The following is a 23,041-nucleotide window of genomic DNA, read 5'->3' as shown; positions in this document are numbered from 1 at the left end:
CCTCCCGAGCGGCTGGAACTATAGGCACCCGCCACTACGCCTGGCTAATTTTTTGTATTTTTTAGTACAGACGGGGTTTCACTGTGTTAGCCAGGATGGTCTCGATCTCCTGACCTCGTGATCCGCCCGCCTCGGCCTCCCAGAGTGCTGGGATTACAGGCGTGAGCCACTGCGCCCGGCCAGGGGCTGAATTTTTAACATGCAGATGCTGCTGGTTCATGGACCACACTTTGAGAAGCAAGTCTCCAGAACTGTGCTAATGCAGCAGTCACTGGCCACATGTGTTTTCATAAATTTAGATTAATTAAAATGCAATAAAATTTAATATTCAGTTCCTCAGCCACAATAGCCACATTTCAAGTGGTTACTAACCACACATGACTTGTGGCTACCCTGTTGGGCGGCACAGGTACAGAACATTTCATTATCACTGAAAGTAGAATGAGTGCTGCTCTAGCCATGTGTGACTACTTAAATTGAAATTAATTAAAATTAAAAGAAATTTAAGAGGTCAGTTCTTCATTCACACTAGCCACATTCCAAGTGCTCAGTAACCACACATGGCGAGTGGCTTCTGTATTGGACAGTGGACGTACAGAACGTTTCTACCATCACAGAAAGTTCTGTTGGACAGGATTGAAATTGCTATGGATCATAAACTCCAGGAGGGCATGATCTTCTGTCTGTCTTGTTCCCTGCGATCTCTAGTGCCTAAAGCAGTAGAACCCTTCAGTGGACCCTCAAGAAGTATTTGTTGATTTGAATCAAAATGCCATTTACATTTTGGTCTTTCCCTAATAGGTGGGTGTCTCAAAGGCAGAAATTGTGTTTGCTTTTTGTTATATCTCCAACAGTTAGCACAAGGAAGACCATCAATAAACACTTGCTGGATTGAATGTTCAGAACACTTTCAATTTTAAAGGCTACTGAGAGATCAATGTGTGGCAGAATCATATGCAAACTGAATGCCTGGCACAGATAGAGCCTTTAGACTCTCATCTGTGGCTCTAGTCCTCCTTTTTTCTCAGATAGAGAGAGGGTTCAGGAACTGCTGCATTTGACACTTTAAGAGAAAAATTGCACAAGTCAACCATAGAAATCCATCCTCCTTATGTCTGAGAGATGCCTGAGATCTCTGATGTGAACAAATTATCCATGAACAGTCCTTTTCCCCTTTCTGAACAGCACTCCACACTTCCAGGTATGCCATTTCATATAAATACTCTTCATTCTGAAATAGCAGCAATGTGAGACTTACACGACCGTGTTTCTGTCACATCTTTAGAATATTCATCTCCAGCACTTTAATTATGTCTTTCCGTAGTCAGCTCTAACTGCTCTATCAAAAACAAAACACTAAGAGGCAGCACATGCAAAAGTGTGGTTGTGTTCTTTGGACATTGTTTCCCTAGAAGGCTGGCTCCTTCTGAATTATCAATGGTACTCATCCTGCTATATTTTTCCGGAAAAAAAAAGTCTGGCTAGAAAATTTTAAGTCAATACAAAAGACACATTTCTCTACTACCACATTGGAAAAAATATTGTGTTTGGCAAAGGGGAGACGTCTGAATGCCATCAATAAATACCCTCATCTTTGGTCTCAGTAACTAGAACTGAGAAAAAACTTTAGGCCATGAAGTCCTGTCTGTTTCCTAATTCAGATGGGTTATTTATCCCCTTGGCTGTCTCCTACAGCATTTCAATTTATTGGCTGAGTCAAACATCTTTTTTGTCCTTATTCCAGCATCAGTAGAATATCTTATTATTTTACTCTTTTTAGTTGGACAGACTGGCAAGATTTAGAGTGATTTCAATAAAAATTGAGGGCAGATGCAGCACTCAATATTTTTGATAGATAGGGCTCCATTCCCGTTTTGTTCTGTGTCCCAAAGCTAATGTGTCTTTTTTTTTTTTTTTGGGATGGAATCTCGCTCTGTCGCCCAGGCTGGAGTGCAGTGGTGCAATCTTGGCTCACTGCAAGCTCTGCCTCCCGGGTTCACACCATTCTCCTGCCTCAGCCTCCCGAGTAGCTGGGACTACAGGCACCTGCCACCATGCTCGGCTAATATTTTTGTATTTTTAGTAGAGACGGGGTTTCACCGTGTTAGCCACGATGGTCTCGATCTCCTGACCTCGTGATCCACCCGCCTCGGCCTCCCAAAGTGCTGGGATTGCTAATGTGTCTTTTAAAGCTACATAAAACACCAAGTAAGCGAGAATTTCAGGAACACCAGAAGCTTTTGTGAAATAGCATTAACACTGGGTACTCCTCTACCAAATGTTGACATATGTATATATGTATATGTCTATCAATTAACCTATCATCCAACTACCTATTATCTATCATCTACCTACCTATCTATCTATCTATCTATCTATCTATCTTCTATCTATCTCTATTATCATCTTTTTTTATATAAAAACCAGCCCCCGATATAAAATATAAATTATGGAATTATGGTAATACTTCCAAAGAACTTGATTCCTTAACCATTGTTGTTGTCATATCCTCTTATATAGAAGTTAAATAATTCTTCCAAACAACACAAAATCAGTGGCAGAATCCAGAAGTGAATTCTGGACTGTTAAATCCTAATGCAATAATTAGTTAACCAGATCTGACCACGTTATAAAGCTAAAGACAACTCTTTTGCTTTGTGTCTGTAACATGTATGAGGGGAAGAGTTGGTCCATATTTCTTGGTTAGCTATTTTGTGATCTATGATGACTTAGGGTGAAAATTTAACCTAGTACAAGGCCATATCGAGGCCCGGCTATCATAGACTTCTAATTTCAAGAGGAATACTAACGAGAGACATGAAGTTATTATTTTAGAAAGTCCCTGGGAGACAATCTGATTCCTAAGCCATGGTAAATTTGGGGACATTTGGAAGTTGTTATTAAAGAAGTAGAGAATGAATGAACTGTGTTTGTTCTGAAGCTTCTGGTCCATCCTTTGCTCTCAGGTTGGAGTGGTGGTAGGGGTTTATAGGAAGGTTGGGAAATGGGCCCTAAATAAGTTCTATTATTTATTCTGATTCTGCTAAGACAGAAGAATGGTGGCTAAATTCTGGAGGATTAGGTGTTCAGATGTGTATAAATCCTGCTGAAGTGAGCTGCTTGATCCTAACTTGAAGCAGATTCAAACTTATTCATATACTGTGGTATCTTGGAATAAGATAGAGATAATATCTAGAGCTCTTCCACTACATTATCCCTGTGTATTTTATTCATTAAAACTCAAACAACAAAAAGACACACAAGGTTTTTCAGTTATATAAAGCAGTGAGATCAGCAGGTAGTCCCATGTCATACGCAAACCAAAATGTGAAGTTTCTAATTACAATCTTTTCAACCAAATTGGATCACTTCTAAAATGCAACTTAATGTTTTCAAAGTTCAGCTATATGTATTTCTAGTTCATTGCCGGACATATGGAAAGAATATGTTTGGGCATAAAAACAAAACAAAATACCCACAAATCTCTCGTTGTTGTGATATTCTCCTTCTAACAAGTGTCATAAAGAACTTCGACACATTTCCCTACGTGGCTTTTTGAAATTATTGGACCACATCTATCACAGGGCTCATCTGTAGTTTAGCAACAGTTTTCAAGACAACCTGATAGCCACTAATGGTTTACATGAGGGGCCTTGGATTCTAACAGAAATAAAATTTAACCTTCTAAATGCTGCACAAGGAGCAGGAAAATTAGAAGGAAATTTTGAGTGACGAATAAACATCTACAAACAGATCACAAAGTTTCTGGAGCTAAAATACCCTTACAAATTTGTTAAACATAGTTTATAGTTATGGGGTAATTTAGTCTCTGCATACAGTTTGGAATTCACCTGACAGGAATGGAGTGGAATATTTCTCTGGCTTTCCATATTTAGGCTGGTTATCTTTCCAGGATTATCTCCAAAAATGTTCTGTGCTCCTGACAAATTAACCTTCATGTTCTAACAGTGGTATTTTCTGCTGGACATTGAGCAATCTATATGTAGTACTGTTGCTTGAGGAGCTCTTTGACACTACCATAGACCCGTATGGAGACACATCTTCTGAAAACGGTGTACAACGTAAGGAGCCAATCTCAGCTAGCACAACTAGTTATTCATCTCTATCAGAAAGAAAGAAAAATAGGACCAAAATATAAAGCACCAAAACCCCAAAATATGGGACTAAAAATATAGACTGAAACGTGAATTTGTGTTTCGTCAGTCACCACAGGGTACTCTATTGGGAGTACTATACACATGGAAATAAATACATGAAATTTATGCGACTAAAATAAGAAATGATAACCTTTAAAAAAAGTTTTAAAAGATGCATTTGTTGTCATCATGAGAATTAACAAAGCCTCTTAGTTTCAGCCAAAGGAAACTTCCAGGCCTTGCTTGGATCCATGCTACCCACAAGGCTTAGCATTGGGTTCCCAAGCCCACGAGAAAGGAGCTTTGCTATGGAGCTGCTGATATAAAACTTTTGCGTGGGTCAGGCGTGGTGGCTCACACCTGTAATCCCAGCACTTTGGGAGGCCGAGGTGGGCAGATCACCTGAGGTCAGGAGTTCAAGACAAGCCTGGCCAACATGGTGAAACCCCATCTCTACTAAAAACACAAAAATTAGCCAGGCGTGGTGGCACGTGCCTGTAATCCCAGCTACTCAGGAGGGTGAGGGAGGAGAATCGCTTGAATCCGGAGTCAGAGATTGCAGTGAGCTGAGATAGCACCATTGTACTCCAGCCTGGGCAACAGAGTGAGACTTCATCTCAACAAACAAACAAAAACTTTTGCATCATTCAGAAAATCTGATAGAAAGGGTTACTTGTCTCTTTGACCAGAACAAGTTATTGGCTGTGAATAATTAGTTATCAGGCTGGGCATGGTGCTTCACACCTATAATCCTAGCACTTTGGGAGGCCAAGGTAGGCGGATTGCCTGAGCCCAGGAGTTTGAGACCAGCCTGGGCAACATGGCAAAAACCCATCTCTACTAAAAATACAAAAAATTAGGTGGGTGTGGTGGTACACTCCTGTAGTCCCAGCTACTCAGGAGGTCGAGGCATGAGAATCGCTTGAACCTGGGAGGCGGAGGAGGTTGCATTGAACCAAGACCGCGCCACTGCACTCCAGCCTGAACAACAGAGTGAGACTCCGTCTCAAAAAAAAAAAAAAAAAAAAAAAAAAAAAAAAAAAATTAGTCATTGGTGCCCTTAACCCACAAGGCCAGTGAGTGAAGTTAAAGAAACAGAAATACTCGATGCTCAACACCTGAGAATGTGTGGCTTTTCTTTTGTAAATGCAAAAGGAGTCGTTACATAATATGATCACCTTTAAGATTATTTTGCCACTTGCTTTTGGGACTAAGCACAAGTTTTAAAAGAAAAGGAGATTAATGCTGTCCCGTGGCAGTGTTTGTATTTCTCATTGCCTTCCTGCATGTGATATTTTTAAAAGAAACATTACACACAGGAGCCCCCAGGCGAAGGTACCAGGGAAACAATGCCAGCTTGGAAATCCGGAGGAGATTCTGTTTCTCATTATGTGAGTGAGAGGTCATTACTTGAATGTTTCTTTTTCTCTCGTTTTTTTTTTTTTTTGTTTTTCTTTAAGTCTACAACTTCTTGATCTCTAGCTCTCCAGCACATCCATGGTCATTATTCTTTGGGTGTTTAAAAATTAGGAAAGTAGAGAAGAGCCAACCGGGCTCCCATATCCCTGACTAGCTAATGGAAAGATCTGTTGCCTGGGCACCATTCACACAGATCCACCATTTCATAAATCATGTATTTGCCTGTGTGGTTGTAAAGAGAACGAGAGAAATAGTCTGAATTCTTCCTCTCTAGTTCTTCTACTTAAGCAAGGATTTGCTGGGCAAAATGATGTCTTCAGGGACTTTGCTAAGTGGCAGTGGAGTATGAAAAACCAACATCTGCCTATTGTTAAGGGGTGAGATTGCGAAATGAGGAATTGTACAGTTGAAATCTGGGGCATTTGTGTAGTTACTCTGGAAGTGTGGAAAATGTAAAATTGTACCAAGGTAATTATATCTACTTGGTCTCTATCTCCAAAAGAAAGGCTTTGAGAAGAAATAGAGAAGGCTATTCATCAGTCATGAACGTTTTCTCCCATTATCTACTTTCTCATAAATGAAAAGGGCCTTGGTAAGTTTGTTTAAATTTTAAATGTAAATGCCTATGAAGAATACATTCATGATGTAAAACCTGTATTTTTAAAAAAGTTTTATTTATAGAGGGTGGCTGTGTTCATTAGTGGTTGGAAGAAGACTGGAGAAAAAGGAAGAACCAATTATTGGCTAATCTTCGTAATTAGGAATCCTCTCTCCTGTATCTTTTGCATGTCTCTCTGGAAATGGGCTTAATGAGCTTACTCAGATTCTGGGAGACTCTTGGGGCCCTGAAAAGTCACAAGGACTGTCAGCTTTGACTGCAGAGAATGAGATTTAAAAGCCTTCCTCTCTCTTTCTCTCTCACTTCCTAATGGCTGTTACTGTTTAGTTTATTATTGCTGTGGACAGATACTTTCACATTCATAACCCTGATGGAATTTGAGGTTTCAAAGAACTTTTCCTCAGTGAGTTGGCAAGTAAAATTCATTTCTTGGCAATTTTTAGAGGCTATTTAATTAATCTGACTTGATCCACAGTGTATTTTGAAAATTCTTGACATAGTCTAGTTTTTAGTAAAGGAACATGGTAAATTCAGAAATCTCAGTTATTCTGATCATTCCCGTTACAGGTGTGTAGCAATTAGAGTGACGTCAAAGAGTACCCATGTGGGCTGGAAAATCCCAAGATTATTGAGGGAGGGAGTTCCTATACATTTCTCTTTGAGCAAGATTCTGCAGAGTCATGACTGCCGGTTCATGTACACACACACGTGTACACGGTACGTGTCTATGCATGTATGTACACACAGGGATTAATCTTTGGGAATGCTGGGCAGGGTGCCTCACACTTTAAATCAGCACTTTGGGAAGTCAAGATGGGGAGATGGCTTGAGCCCAGCAGTTTGAGACTAGCCTGGGTAACATGAGGAGACTCTGACACTACCAAAAAAAAAAAAAAGAAAAAAAAAAAAAAAAAAGAAAATTAACCTGGTGTGGTGGCAAGTGTTGGTGGTCCTAGCTACTCAAGAGGCTGAGGCAGGAGGATTAGTTGAGCCTAGGAGGTAGAGGCTGTGTGAGCTGTGATTGTGCCACTGCCCTCTAGCCTGGACAACAGGGTGAGACCCTGTGGCAAAAAAAAAAAAAAAAAAAAATCTGTGAAGACACTAGAACAAAAGAACTTGCCATGTTTCCACATGACCAACCTAAAGCAATGACCATGTTAACCTATAGTTAGTATAGTTAATGTTTTGATAATATTAAACAGTAGAGATACATTATTTCACTAACCTTATTAAATATTTTTTTTCCCTGAGTGGGCTCCATGTACTGTTTTGGATGTTAAAGAGCATCATTCCTCCAAGCCCACCTTGTCTGAGTTTATATAACCCTGCTCAAGGGTCTTCTCTAAGAGGTGAGCCTAAGCCTTGTTCTTCTCTCCCAATAATGTGCTGGACATTATTTCTTTAGTAAGTTCCATCAGGGTAGAACTCCCAGTGATGAAACAATATCTGCCATCTCTTAAGTTATTAATAATAAATACTTGTTGGATGAATGAATGAATGCTGTCATATTCTTTTTTATATTCCACTCTTCCATCCTACCTTACTATATAACATTACTTTTATTTGATTAGAGTTTCTTTGGGGTAAGGATATTGTATTTGTTCACTCAGAACTTGTCATAAAACTTGGCATAGAGTAAATGGTCAATAAACCATTGTTAAAGGTTTTTTTTTTGTTTTTGTTTTTGTTTTTTTTTGATGGAGTCTCGCTCTTTTGCCAGGCTGGAGTGCAGTGGCGCGAACTCGGCTCACTGCAACCTCTGCCTCTCGAGTTCAAGTGATTCTCCTGCCTCAGCCTCCCAAGCAGCTGGGACTACAGGTGCACGCCACCACGCCCAGGTGATTTTTTGTATTTTTAGTAGAGACGAGGTTTCACAACATTGGCCAGGATGGTCTCAATCTCTTGAACTCGTGATCTGCCTGCCTCAGTCTCCCAAAGTGCTGGGATTACAGGAGTGAGCCACTGCACCTGGCCTGTTAAAGGTTTTTAAAAACATAATTGGTACTTCTTGGGCATCCTTTGTATGTGAAGAATGTTGCCACTTCTAGTCACAATCATATGTTGATCATCACATGGGGCAGGATAAAATTTGGATATACTGATCTCATCAGAGTAAAATACAGTGGTTGAAGGGCTGCAAAGACAAACATTCCGCAACACAGAAATGACTGGTTTGGAAATATTTGGGTCAAGAATTTTTAAAAATGACCCTTCAAGGCTTTCCTGTGACACCTGGATGATGCTGATTGCTTATACTTGAGTAATAATCTAGAGCTCGAAGGCTGCCTTCCTGAGTAGTCTATGTGATCAGCATCTGAGATGCAGGCACTTCCTGGGACAGCTCTGCAGGAGATGCCACAACTGTTCTGTTGACATGCAGGGATGGTGCCTTGTCCTGCTCCCAAATGGAGATGTTTTTGCATCCTGTGTGGTTTAAAATGCAAACTGATCTACTAACTTGAGAGGGTAAAAAGGATCCTACAAGATGGACCTGTGACTTTAGGAGATAATGATGCTCTCAAAGCAAAAAGGAGGAACAATCATATCCTGGGTGATTCCTGGATGTGGTGCCCCCAGTCCAAGTGTCTATGAGAGTATTTCTTATTTTGGGTAAATGTCTTTTGCCCACCTGGTGGTCATCTGAATGAGACTTGCCCGAGTTGCTCTTTAGCAAAGTGGAGCTGTGTTTAGGCAAGTCTTGGTGATAGCATGGACATCGACTGTGGACAAATTACGACGGGCACTCCTCCTACCCCCACACCCCTCCCTGCTGCAGAAGGACGGCTTCTGGTGTAAAGACCAAAAAGCAGAAAAGCAAGATAAAAACTAATTTTGTGTTACAGATTTTCAGCGTGAACCTTCTCATTGCAACATTTACCTAGTCTTTCAATATTCTTTCTCCCTATTCCACTGTCTATTCAGCATTTCTTCCAATTAGCTTCTCTCTAATCATGATTGCCAGCTATTGAACAAATGCACTACTTTTGGTGACTTCCTTCTGATAATTTAGATACAATAAGCACTTTTATTATATTACTTTTCCCTTGAAAATACTCAATCCTTTCTTTTCATTTTGTATGCTCTAGATATCAAGCTTCCTGAAAACTTTTTCTAATGAAGTCTGAACAAATGTCAATTTAAGAAGTCATGAACCTCAAGGGTGAATGCATTTTAGTTACTTCTAGACTTATTCCAGGATCTTGACAAGAATGGCATGGGGCATCCTTAAATTAATGTTGCAAGGTATTTAAGGGTCCTACTGGTTTATGTGAGAGTTGTTTAAGCAGCTAACACAGGATGAGAAGGTCAAAGACAAATACAGTTAAAATTAGTATCTCTTAACACCTTTTTACTTGCTAAGAATGAAGTTTTCCATTCATCTATCAGTACTTGCTTTTTGCCATATTGATTTCTCAGGTGGAAAGGTTTGGGTGGGGAAGAAGGGATTTGGCATTTCACTTTTTCTAACTGACTTAGATCAGGTTTCCATCTTCTCCTTTCAGGTTCTGTTAGGATGGTGCAAAAGCAATTGCAATTTTGCTGTTAAAAGTAATGGCAAAAATAATTACTTTTGCACCTATCTAATAGTACTCTAAGACACTTAAAAAATTATAACAAGGAATGGTCAGCATAATTTTGAAGTTTCCTCCAATGTTTGTAACCAGTGCCAAGGTAAATCTATTCATGTCCTTAGCTATTCATAATTCTGAAATCCCAGCTCTGAACAAAATAGAAGTTTTTTTTTGTTATTTATGGTATAAATGAGTTTCCTGACAAAACCGGATCTCAACTGATGCAAGGCTATTTATAGTCTATAATAATCTCATGTCATGTGACTATTCAGATCTATTGCTGAAGAAATATTAATATGACTGGTTAAGGGTGATGTCCCAGTGGCTGAGGTAGGTATTACAAAATCCACCATAGATAAATTTTGTATTTGTTGGAGACAGAGTCTCACAGGGGTTGGGTTAAGGAATTGAAGACCCGAACTATACTGTGAAAGTAATGTTTTTTCACTTACCTGCCAATTTTAAGCCAAAATCATTGGTCCAAAGGAGATGAGAAAACCATCAATGTATCTTCAAGCAGGCAACAGTGGCAATGACCTGGCTTGCTCTGTCCTTCAAAGAAAGTTTTCTGCATACTTTTGAGTACCCCCCAACCAAACAGCACTCTCCTCTGGCAAGGTTATTAAAAATGAAGCCAAGGCTGATTAAGAACATATTGCTTTATTTCTTGGTGGTAGTAATTTAAGGCTTTCTAGATTCATACAGCACGCAGTGATTTGAACATTAGAATTTAAAAACAAAAAAACAAAAAAAACAAAAAAACAATGAGCATTCAATTTAGCAGAGCCAGGAAGGAAGCAATGTTTTAAAACAGATAAATTTCTCAGTGAGGCCTTTGGTTTGGTCTCTAAAAATCTGCTGAGCTGTTTCCCCAGTAACCTCCACCATAGATTCCCACCCCAAGGGAGAACAGAATGGATGAAGAGGAGACTGGGAGAAAAGGAGAAACTGGCAAGACGGTATGTGTTGGGCAATCAGTGTGATCAGTCAACTTTGTCTCATGCTTGGAAGACAGTTTAGGCGATGTGGTCAGGGGTTCATTACCTGGATCTGCCAGCTCATTCTCGGAGTATTAAACTAGCTCACTTGGAAAACCCCAGGGCCAAGGATTAGGGACAATCCTTTGTGACACCCAAATCCTGAAACTTCAAATAGGGTCACAAGTCACAGAGCTGAAGAATGCTACCTTCAACTTCTTTCATGGTTCTAAACTCTGTGGCTGTCACTAGATCCTGGCCTAGCTAAATGACTCATTTCCCCCATGGCACAGAGCCTTAATTACACATGTAAGTTGATGATGTTAATTGGATGGGAGGCCATGATGTATGAAAGAAACCTCCTGGGCAGACGCCACCTCATCACACTAACCTCTCCATCCCCCACAGAAGACGCCAGTACGCACAGGAGCCTACAGTAGGAGTGCAGTTGTCAAGGGTGTCTAAGTTTGACAAATTCAGCATAACTGGCTTGGAGATGCAAAGGTTCTGCGTTTGGATAACGGGCACTTTGAGAAGGAAATAAATGAGGGATTTCAACAGTAATGAAGGCGGGGCTTGGCTAGAGAATAATTTGGGAAAGGCCCTGTGTTAATTAACAAAAGACAAGTGAATTTCGTGAAAACGAGCAATGAAATTTCTTCTGGCTATCTGACTTCAGGCAAACGAGGCTAGAATATAGACTTCTATCCAAATAAGATAATTTGAAATTTCATCCATTTAAAATTCATGCCTTGTAATGATTTTAATATTCCATTCCAAGGGTCTGGTTGGTGGACCAGAGTCTAAGTCATCTCAGTGTGTTCCCTCTTCCATTCATCTGGCATTTTTGAGTGAACAGAATTTAAACACCTGGAAGTCTGCTTTGCATTCTTTGATGGAAAACACACAGACAGCCACGGAGGAGGCACACAGGGTGGCAAGTTGCACAATTAAACACTTACAAACTTAACCCCAACAGGCTTCATGTGATGAAGTCTGGATGTATAAAGAAATAAATAGATGAGAAGAGGCCAAATGCAATCTGAATGACAAAGAACCGAGGCATCTGTCTCTGCCAGCTGTAGGACAGATGTGCCTGAAGCATGCCAGGTGTGCAAGGCGAGGGATTAGAAAAACTTTTGAAGATATGTGTTCCCTTGGGCCTTGCTTGTTAATTAGAAATTGCGAGGGCCTTTACTCCTATTTGAAAACGCTGAGTAAAAGCAACTGAGGGGGGATCTGGGCTTTGCTGTGATTAGGTGTGCTGGTGCCTGGCTAGGATTTTGTGGAGGGGGGAATGCAGAAAGTATTTGTGTACAGAAACGACACCATCCAGCCTGGCAAAAGAGGATGTGAAGAGGTGGGAGAGGAAATTATCCCACTGAAACACACAGGGAAGTGGGTGATTTGCAGCCAAAGGACATACAGGACCCTTTGTGCACTGATGCTGGCCCTGCACAATCTCCTGAAATCATGCCCATCCACAGAATCAATTCTCCTGGAAGAGGAAGATGCCTACGTGCTTCTATGCCAAGGTGGTTCTGTGTATGGGTGTCTCTGTTCCCTCAATGCTATAATGGACATGAAGCTAATCTTTGGGCTGTGTGGCCTCTGACTCGGTGCTGGAAGCTGCAGCCCAGAGCAGTGAATTGCTTTGGCCAAGGTCACAGTCATTGGCAGAGCTGGGAGAAGACTGCATGTCTTTCCCCAGCTATTTGCTGTAATGAATTTTTTTAAAAGACCTGAAAAGTATTTTGCGTATGCAAAGTGCTATGATATTGAGTTGACCAGAATGCCCATGGTTGTGGGATTGAAGAGGGTGACTTAGGTCAATGAAGCAGTTTAGAAAGGAGGTCTGGAGAGCACTGTGATTCTGATGATGGGTCCTGGCTGCTGCTCTAGGAAGGGAGGGTGTGGCCTTAGAGGGGGGTGTGGAACTGTGGGGGTGTGGCCTGTGTGTGAGGGACAAGGGGGCCTCGGGGGCCTGAGCGGCGGAGAGTAAGCGCCTTGCTCAAGGAACTGCGATCAGCCTGCTGAAGTACATCTTTCGTGAGAAGAGAAACTTCCTACAAATGACCTGACCAAAATGCCTGTTCGCTGTTTGCCTTGCTTCGTTTCTTTGGCCTCTGTTGCCCATGAGAAATGAGGAAAAATAAAGGCCAGATTCCTAATAACCTTCCTGGAAGAAAGAGCTGTTATGAGTCGGTGTCGGTGCTTACATAAGCTGCTTTTAAAAAACATTTGCTTTGTTCAGGTTTGTGTGAATACAACGCCGGATGAACTCTGTCCCTTCAGAAGAAAGCCGGGTTGGTGTGCTCGATGACACAGCGCTTGCAGTGGCGTTTGACAAAGCGCAAGGCCTCCACGGAGACCTCGCAGTCCTGGACATTCAGCGTCTGGAGGTCAAAGCAGTTGGCGGCCACGATCTGCAAGCCCTGGCCGGTGATGCTCTCGCAGGACTTGAGGCTGAGCCGCTTGAGGTTGAAGCAGTTCAGGGCCAGGCACTCCAGGCCCGTGTCGGATACCAAAGGGCATTTGCCGATATCCAGGGACTTGAGTTTGGTGCAGTTCTTGGCGAGGTACTCCACGCCGTGGTCCGTGATGCCCTCGCAGCCCCTCGCGTTGAGGTAGCGCAGCTTGCTGCAGTACTTGGCCACGTAGCGGATGCCGACGTCTGTGACCCGGCCGCAGTGCGCGATGCTCAGGTACCGCAGGCGGGACTCCAGTTTGGCGATCTCCCGCAGGCCGAAGTCGCTGACGAAGCGGCAGTCGCTGACGCTCAGCTCCTTGATAGAGGCGCAGTAGATCACCAGGTAGCGCAGTCCCTCGTCGGTCAGCCGGACGCAGCGGCGCAGGTAGAGGTGGGTGAGCTGCGTGCAGTGTGCCGCGATGGTGTGCAGGCCTTCGTCCTCCAGCACGAAGCAGTCCGTCATGTCCAGGTAGCGGATGGATATCTGTTTGCCATGTAAGGGGGACAGTTTAATGGAGGCCTCCCGGGTCAAGCTGATGCAGGTCACTTTGGAGCACCCTGCACAAAGAGACAGAACACAGGCTCAGAGCAACCTGCGAGCAGGGGAGCCACGCCCGGGGATTCCCTGGGGGATTCCTGACCCTCGCCCAAGTCTGGGTCCGAGGCTGACGTTACCCCTTCCTGTCTTGGTCCCTGAGAGAAGAAAAGCAAGAATGGGTTCCCCATATTTATCTGATTATTTAACTACATTATTTCTATTATCTGGGCTTAAGGGAATTGGATCAGAAAAACCACGGTTCCAATTTTCCAATTCCTGATCTGTCATCTGTCCCTACTTGCCTGATATTTAGCAAATCAATCCTTCTGAGTATTTCCTTTGTCTTAAAATAGGGAGGATCACATTCCCTGGGAGGCAGCTGGGATGGAGAAATGAGAGGATGTGTGTAAATATCTTGCCTTGGCCCTGGAAAGTTCCAGGAGCTCAGTAAAAGTGAGTTCTTGCACTGCCGTGGTTTGGAAGCTCCCTGGTCCAAAGTGAGGTATCAAAGACAAAGCTCGGGCATGTACCTTGGTTTAGCAGAAAGAGCACTGGGTTGGGAGTCACACCTGGTTCAGGCAGGAGGCTTAACGTTGCTGCTTCTCAGAACTGTCCTTTATGCAATGGGAATGAATAGGTGGTGAGCCGACATTTCAGATATAATGAGGATGCAACGAGAGAACAGATATGCATGTGCTCCGAAAACGCTATGGGAAGTGAATATATTAGTCTAGCAAGGTGACCTTCTGTCAACTGAACAGACCTTCCGAGTCAATTCAACCCTCTTTAGCTGAGGAAGAACAACTGTGTTATCTGGATTGTTGCTGTAGCCCTTGAACCAGACTCCCTTCCCTGCCCTTAGCTCCTACAGTCAATTCCCCACACCCCTGTCTGCTAGAGGCGTCTTGGAAAACGGAACTGGAAGCTTGCCCCTGTGCAAAGCCTCGGGATGGCGCCCGTTCACTCCAAGTGTCCTTGAACCAGACTCCCTCCCCTGCCCTTAGCTCCGACAGCCAATTCCCCACACCCCTATCTGCCAGAGGCATCTTGGAAAATGGAACTCGAAGCTTGCCCCTGTGCAAAGCCTCGGGATGGCGCCCGTTCACTCCAAGTGTAAAATCCAGAGTCTAACAGGGCTCCCAAGGATCTGCATCCCGGGGCTCTCTGACGGCATCTTTTACCTCATTCTTCCAGCCCCACTGGCCTGCTTGCCATTTCCCGGACACCGCAAATGCTCTCCAGCCTCTGAACACTAGAAATGGCTTCCCTTAGCCCTCCCCACTTCCCTAGGTCTCAGAGCCAATCTCAGTGTATTGAAAAATTTGTCCCCAACCATGCTTGTATAAACTAGCATCCCCTGCTTCCCTTCCCTTTATTTTCAGGAGTCTTTAACCCTGGGTGGCATTATATATTTATTTATTCACTTATTTATTTGCTGTCTTCTCACTTTGGAATGTAAGTTTTGAGAAAAGGGACTTGGGGCTGTTCACTGCTGTCTCTTTCATTCCTGGTTCATAGCTGGTGCTAAGTATCTGCTGAATGAATGAGTGGTTTATAGAGGGAAAAGAGTCTTCCGTAAGAGGATCAGATGAGATCATCCAGCTTCCAACATTTAAGTGTCTTCAGGACTTTGACCTTGGCTGAAGTATACCTACATTGAAAAACAGTTGTCTGTTTTATAGTTAATGATAATGTGTCTTATTTGTATTGAAACACGAAGTTCACAAAGGGCTTTTATAAACATTTTCTTACCTGATTGTTAGAACAATATTAATGCTCAGGAAGGTATCTTTAGATGCCTCTCTAAACATCGTTTCTAATCTCCTAAAAAATATGTGTGCATAAGTTATATATGTACATACTATATGTTATAATTTATATATTTATATATAATAAATGAAACACTCATTTCATGGTATATTTAAGTTCTCTATACATTACTTTATAAAAACATGTACAGTATATTTATAGTATATTAATATAACTAATAGCCACAGTCTATAAATATTAGGTTAGTGTAAAAGTAACTGCGATTTTTGCAATTAAAATGGCAAAAACCGACTGGGTGTGTTGGCTAATGCCTGTAATCCCAGCACTCTGGGAGGCCCAGGTGGGTGGATTGCTTGATCCCAGGAGTTCAAGACCAGCCTGGGCCACATGGCAAAACCCTGTCTCTACTGAAAACACAAAAATTAGATGGGCATGGTGGTGCGTGCCTATAATCCCAGCTACTCAGGAGGCTGAGGCATGAGAATTGCTTGAACTTGAGAGGCGGAGGTTGCAGAAACCAAGATCGCACCACTGCACTCCAGCCTTGGTGACAGAGCAAGACTTGATCTCAGAATAAATAAATAAATAAATAAAAGACAAAAACTGCGATTACTTTTGTACCAACCTAATATTTTATAAATAAATGTATATTTTTATGTATTTCATTCGACTACTGAGGCTGTATATATATTTTTCATTTTCTCTCTGCTCTTCTCAAATCTCTTGGGCAGTTCTACAGCTAGGTGCCTCATTTCCGACACTTCTGCACCTTGGCTGTTTCACGCAATATCCAAGGCTTCCCAGCAGCCTCATAATAGTGCTAACGAGGACCTTCCTCCGACCTCCTGGTAGGCTGCCCAGGAAACTCTTAGGCACTCAGGTCCCGGGAATAATGAGGTTCAAAAGCCACGTGCTACCAAGTCAAAGAATTTTAGGAAGGAGTGAAGCACACACTCCAAAAATGGAGAAGAAAAACAGCTTGTCAGAGGCAGGTCACACTGTTCCAGTGGGCTTTGTGGTTTTGCAAAAGGTCCCTTTTAGCTTTGCAATTTCCCTTTGTTTGGAGTTTCTTTCTTGGGGCTGACTGTAATCCTGCTTGCACTGAATTTGTTTGTCTATAGTAGTGATTGGCCATCTGTGACACCCGTAAAGCCACTTTGTTTTTCAAGATCATATGATAACCTTCGCTCCTAAACTTTTGGTTCTAGTTTCCTTTCTTTAAAAACAAGATTAGCAAAATCTGCTACACTCCAGGGAAGATAATATATTCGGTCCAGGAAAATGTATACTTTGCTTTTGAAACTGAATTCCAAATTTAATGAAATACTTGTTCAGTTCAGTTTTGGTAAAGAGACTATTTTATAGGCTTGTATTATTTTAGATCAATAATTTTAGATTTTAAATTTTGCCCAAATTGGTTCATGGCTCAGCAGGTATTATTTATGATTAGTTCACACATTCAAACATTATAGACATGGAGAGAACCTTAGAAATCATCCAAAATAAACATCATTTTTTAAAGATGAAGCATCGCAGGCTCAGTGAGATTATATGACTTGTACAACCAGACTACAGATAAGTTTCTTGACTCCTCATTCCAAGACTTCAATTTAGAAAGGGAGGTAAGAAATGACTATGACGTATCATAGAGTTGATAAATTACACAAGAGATATACAGTAGAAAATGAAGTGAACATTCAGACACTGGGCACCCAGGGGTCTTTGGAAACTTAGAAGCCACCACAGCATGATTTCCAAAGGGGTCCTTGAAAGAGAAATAATTTGGATGCATAGATGTGGAGTGAAAAACAATTTGTATACACATTAATAGATATGGGGTCCAGGTAGTAATATAATAGACAAATTCCAGAGAAAAGAAAGCAAGGGGCAAGTCCATGGGGGGTTAGGGTATCCATGAGGTGAAACTTAGGGTGTCTGAAAGGATTTAATCAAAACCAAGGCAAGAATCATCTCTTGGGATGAGATCAGGGGCCTGCTTTGACATCTAGGGTAAGGTATATAAATATTATTCAATAGGGAATAGATAACATAGGTTGAACAAATCTGTGCGGTTTCTTCAATTAATCCCAGATTTCATTTAGCTTTCACAAATATGCTCTTTATTACCACTTCCGCTCATTATTAGGGTGATATCTCTACTTCTTCTGGGGTGTAAGATGGTTAAATCAATGAAGAACAACTCCTGACTTCCAGGCACGTTAATAACAAGGACAATACAACAATGACAATGACAGCTGTGATTTACTGAGTGCCTACTACATGGTTCTCATCAGAGCATGTGTTTGAGAACTTAACAAGTCTTAACTCACTTAATCCTCCCAACCACCTCATTTTTACTGATGAGGAATTTTTAACTGTTGCACTACAGCTTCCTAAATGCATGATTACAGTATTAACCAAAGGGAACTTTAAACATTTTAGAGGCCAAAATGACCATTTAAAACTTTGAGACGACTCTGTTCACTTAATTACAATGTCATAAAAGTGCAAAAATGAAAGATGACATATTTCCGCCCTTATAAAGCTCAAAGCTCATCATGAGTTGAGAATTGCAAGTCCATCAATGCTCTAGCTTTCTGTACCCAAAAGGCAGACACCCAGAAAAAAAACCCTTAGCTCACTGGGGGCGAGGCAGGGAAGGCTACATTCAGGGGATGCCTGACTGGAGGTTAAGCAATGAAAAGTCTGTTCAGAGAGTTCTCAAGGGAGGGGCAGTAGGCAGGGAAGGAAGAGGCACACAAGCCAGACAGGCATGCACACATCACTGTATGTAGAGACAGGATGTGTTTGGGGACATGCAGATAAGATGGTTCTACAGAAGGGATCATTGAGTGTATGCAGGAAAGAGATGAAATTTGCACCTAAGAAGAGCATCTTATGAAGGCTGTTACGTGCTCTGTGGAGGAACTTGAATTTTTCCTGTAGGTCATAGGGAGCAATTATTGGAAGTTTCATGCAGGACAGCGAATGGTTAGACTTGTAGTTTGAAACAATTCCTCTGGAGGCAATGGAGATGGGTATAAGAAGGAATGGTTGGGGAAGCCTGCATCCAGGCAGGCAGACAGAGATGGACTCAAGGTACTGGGGAAATAGAGTCACCCGAACAGGATTCTACTGGTTGGGTAGGATTAGGAGGATAAACAAGGATGATTCCAGGTCTCCAGTTAGAAAGGTTCTTTCTGAAGCAATATTATTTTTAACACTTACGACATTTTATATTTTGAAAATTGGTTGAACAAACCTATGGGGCTTCTTCAGTTAATTCCAGATTTCATGCAGCTTTCACAAATACGTTCTTTATTATCAATTCCTCTCGTTATTGCAATATATTCATCAATATAGTGCATTGATGTTTAATGCTACTATTAATAAAAGGTAATATGTGATAATGACAAAACAATACAGTTGTAGTCATTTTCAGTGACTTTAAAGATAGCTTCCCAGATGACCACTTTCTGCATGCTAGGGATGGGATAGGCAGTCTCATCTCCTTTGGGAGAATTAAGCTCCAGATCAGTGATGAGTCTTCCAAAGTCAAGTTTACTGCCACTGAGAACGTGGCCACTATCAGAGCCCAGCTGTAAAACTAAAGAGAACCAGGCATAATGAAATCAACTGTGGTAGCTCTCTGGCCTCTCTGCATCAACATAACAATTTCCAGATGCCCCCAGAACAGGAGGCCACCCTTAGTAGGTGCTGATGACAAATCCATCCTCATGGCCTGTTGAGTCTTTCAAGACCATCTATCTGAAACTTTCTCCCATATGTGGGATTCTGTGTTCTTAAGTTGGTGAGCTGCAGATTCCCCTCATTTTTATCTCTGTGTATACAGATCACTATTGTCATTGAGAGACATGAGGGGAGGCGACACAAATATATTTGAACTTTCAAAGTAAGCAGGTTAACATACAGGACAGATATCAAGGCTTAATAATGGTTAGTCAAGGGGCCAGGCAGGATCACACAGGCTAGAAATGCAAGAATTTCCATCCCAAATAGCAAAAGTGGTTTCTGCATTTCTGAACTTCAAAAGGACCCTCCAAAAGAGGGTACAATCACTTGCAGCCTGTATTAAGAGTGCATGGGAAGCACCTTTAACAAAGATAGAGATTCCAAAAATGAATCATTTTCTAATCTAAGAAAAGAAAATAAAATGAAATGTTTATAAAATGCTCCAATTCTTAGATGTTAAAGAACCCAGTCCTTTGTCATTTTTTTTTTAAATGAAGAGGAAACACATCTAGAAAAAGCTGTGAATTTTCCTAAATCACAAAGTTTTGAAACTTGTTTCCACCACATCACAACATTTTCTCTTTCCAGAATTCCTTGGAGGAAAAATGTAAGAAAACCTCGTGGTTTCCTGCTTCTTGATGCCACTGGCTACTCATGACTAACGGAACATATGGCTGCTATGGTTTTGTCTTGGAGCCAGTTGAAGTAGAGGAGCAGCGAGTTGCTCTCTAGCACGGAAAACAATCTGCAAAAAGTAATGGGCTGTCATCTGAAATATTTTCAGATGTTGGCTTTTGAAAGAGAGAGCAAGCTGAGAGCCGGCTTTAGCTCGGATTTTGTTGGAGGGCATCACTGGCCTCAGATGCTTGTAAATCCCAGATTCTGTTTATTCACCCATCATAGTGGTTTTTACTTCTTGACCCCTCCCCCAAACTCCCTGAGGTTGCTGGTCGTGCTGTTGGTTTTTATTTTTAAAGTCCCTGATGCATCTTACATATTTCAGCCTCTCGAATGTCCATTTTTTGACTAGGCAGCAAATGAGATAAGGAAGGGCTGTTAGTCCAGCCAGATCACGTCTGGCGCCTAAGTGTGAGTCTGGGCTTTAATTCTTCCTGCCTGAGAGAGGTTTCCAAGCAAAGCAGCCATGCTGGGATTTCCTTCGATTTTTTTTTTTTCCAGAGACAGGGTCTCACTCTATCCTCCAGGCTGGAGTGCAGTGGTATGATCATAGTTCACTGCAGCCTCAAACTCCTGGGCTCAAGCAATCCTCCTGCCTCAGTCTCTGAGCAGAATAGCTGGGACCACAGCCTCATACCACTGTGCCCGGCTAATATTTCCGGTTTTTGTGGAGAGAGGGGTCTCGCTTTGTTGCTCAGGCTGGTCTCTAACTCCCAGTTTCAAGTAATCCTCACGCCTCAGCCTCCCAAAGTGCTGGGATTACAGGCGTGGGCCTCTGCGCCCGACTTCCTTCAATTTTTAAAAGGACTAAAGATTTAATTCAATGGACTTTGCCCTTGCACTATGTAATTGAGAATTTGCTTGAGAAAAGATGCAGGATTAACCCAGAGGTAAGGAGAATGCTGGTGAAATCTAAGGAGACACTACAAAATGGCAAGTGATTGTGAGCACAGCCCACAGCTGAGTGTTTTACCACCCACAGTGTGCACCGTCCGGCCCATGGTATGAAAACACATGAGGTCATATTTACAGCTTGGACAAAGATTCCAGGCTCCAGGGACCAACAGTAAGCGGGCACAAGAGTAGTTTCTAAGCTAACTGTGCTTGAGTTAGCCTTTTGTTTCCTATTTCTCCACAATTAGATACCCTGTTTGCATTATTTATGGTTGCTCTGAAGTAACTGTGAGAGTTATGAAGAGTAAAGACATTTAAAAGTCATACTAAACTCAACTCCCAGGCAAAATGTGCTAGAATTCCCCTAAGAACTCCCCTAAGAAGTGGACATTATTTGATGAAAGGGGAACTTGTGGCCTGTAGAGTCATGATTCCATAGAGACAGTTTCTCTGCAAAAGCCAGCCTCCCTACCACCCCCCTCCCTCATCTCTGATGGCTTGCAAGAAGAGGACCTTCCGGTGGTGGCATTGTAGGATGGTGCACCAGGAGGGCCCATAGCTGGTAGGTCAGTGTCCATTTACCTGACACATCCAGGTGCTCCAGATTGGGGCAGAGGGACACCACGTCAAAGACGGCCTCGTTGGAGATATTGTAACAGCCTGAGACTTCCAGTCGCCTCAGTTCGGGGCAGCACTGGGCGATGGTGTACAGCCCTCGGTCTGTGAGCCGCCTGCAGCCACTGACAGTAACGGTTTCCAGCATGAGACACACGTTGGGGGTGTCCTGGCAGAGTCTGCGGGTCAGCACCTTGAGGGCGCGGTCCACGTTGATGGTCTCGCCCGTCAGGCGGATAGTCCTCCAGAGCCGCGGGTCCCAGGCGAGGTTGTACCAGCGGCGGCACACGCGCGCGCAGCGGCACAGCTGGTTGGTGGGCAGGAAGGAGAAGATCTGCACCATGGAGTGGTCCGGGAGCCGGTCTATGCTGGCCTGCTCCTTCTGGGGTCTGGAGGCGAGCCGGATGAGCGGGTGTGTGAGGCGGGTCGGGGGCGGGGAGTGGACCATGGCCACCGTCTCCCCAGTGATGGAGGACGAGGAGGTGGACGAGCCCCTTCCATTCTGAAATCCTGGCAGATTCGGTGGACATATCAGGGCTGGGCTGGGCGTGCTCAGTGTGCGCATGCTCAGGTCGGAGTCTGGCAAAGGACAGAGAACAAAGGGTTAAGGATGACGGCCTCAGCAGAGCCCCAGGGAGGCAGCAAAAGCACCGGTTTCTTTTTTCTTTTTCTTGTTTTTAAAGATCTTTCGCCCAGGCTTTAGTGCAGTGGCGTGATCTCGGCTCACGGCAATCTCTGCCTCCTGGGTTCAAGCGATTCTCCTGACTCAGCCTCCCCAATAGCTAGAATTACAGGCATGCGCTACCACGCCCGGCTGTTTTTTTTTTTTTTTTTTTCCTTTCTATTTTTAGTAGAGACGGGTTTTCACCACGTTGGCCAGGTTGGTCTGAAACTCCTGACCTCAGGTCATCCGCCCACCTTGGCCTACTAAAAGGTTGATATTACAGGCGTGAGCCACCGCGCCCGGCCAGCACCGGTTTCTTTCTTAGAGAAAACATGCATGGGGGCAACATTCTCATTCCACAGATGTCCTCCCTGGGCCGACTCCTGTCAATGCCATCCCAGAGGACCAAGCACATGCACGAGTCGCCCATTCTAGAAAGCGCCAATTCCCCGTGGTCTACACCAGGAGTGGGCAGACTGCAATGAACAGGGTCAGGTATTAAATACTGAGGCTTTGCAGGCCATGGGCTCTGTCCCCCTTGCAACGACAAGCCCTGCCATTGTTGTGCAAAAGCTACCACGAACAATGTGTAAACAAAGGAGAGTGGCTGTTTTAATAAAACCTAATTTATAAAAGCAGACCAGCTGGACCAGTCCCTGTCCAGACCAGGGAACAAATCCCATCAGATCATAGTTTGACAACTTCCAGTCTACACAAACTGGCATTATGGAAAGGAAACAACTTCAAAGTTTCATTGTTTCTATTCTGGAGAAACCTCATATATTAGATACACAAACTGGTTTACCTCCCTAATTTTATTTTGGTTAAATGGGTGATTATGTTGCATTTACAAATGAGGGGAGTGAATTTCAGAAGACAGGAAGACTAGTGAGTCGGCACAGAGGACACCTGCTG

The 23,041-nt window shown here is 42.9% G+C and overlaps 1 protein-coding gene across 3 annotated transcripts in view; it reads right to left on the bottom strand.

The window, feature by feature from the left end:
- Nucleotides 1–10,411: 10,411 nt before the first annotated feature.
- The window catches only part of FBXL7 (F-box and leucine rich repeat protein 7), a 433,312-nt gene continuing 420,682 nt past the window's right edge, over nt 10,412–23,041 (bottom strand). Inside the window, exons 3-4 of one of the 3 annotated variants that reach the window (XM_005556610.4) lie at nt 21,430–22,041; nt 10,412–13,772 (exon numbers count right to left, since the gene is read on the bottom strand). In XM_005556610.4, the coding sequence (XP_005556667.1) occupies nt 13,036–13,772; nt 21,430–22,041 (1,349 nt within the window). In that variant the 3' untranslated portion in view covers nt 10,412–13,035. Of the gene's footprint in view, nt 13,773–14,282; nt 14,367–21,429; nt 22,042–23,041 lie in introns of those variants that run through there. The other 2 variants (XM_073993163.1, XM_073993162.1) reach the window with 2 other exon arrangements.

The sequence above is a fragment of the Macaca fascicularis genome, chromosome 6 (genome assembly GCF_037993035.2).
Source record: "Macaca fascicularis isolate 582-1 chromosome 6, T2T-MFA8v1.1".
Taxonomy (NCBI): Eukaryota; Metazoa; Chordata; class Mammalia; order Primates; family Cercopithecidae; genus Macaca; species Macaca fascicularis.
Note: the sequence above shows the minus strand (reverse complement) of the source record. Positions and strands in the feature narration are given on the sequence as shown.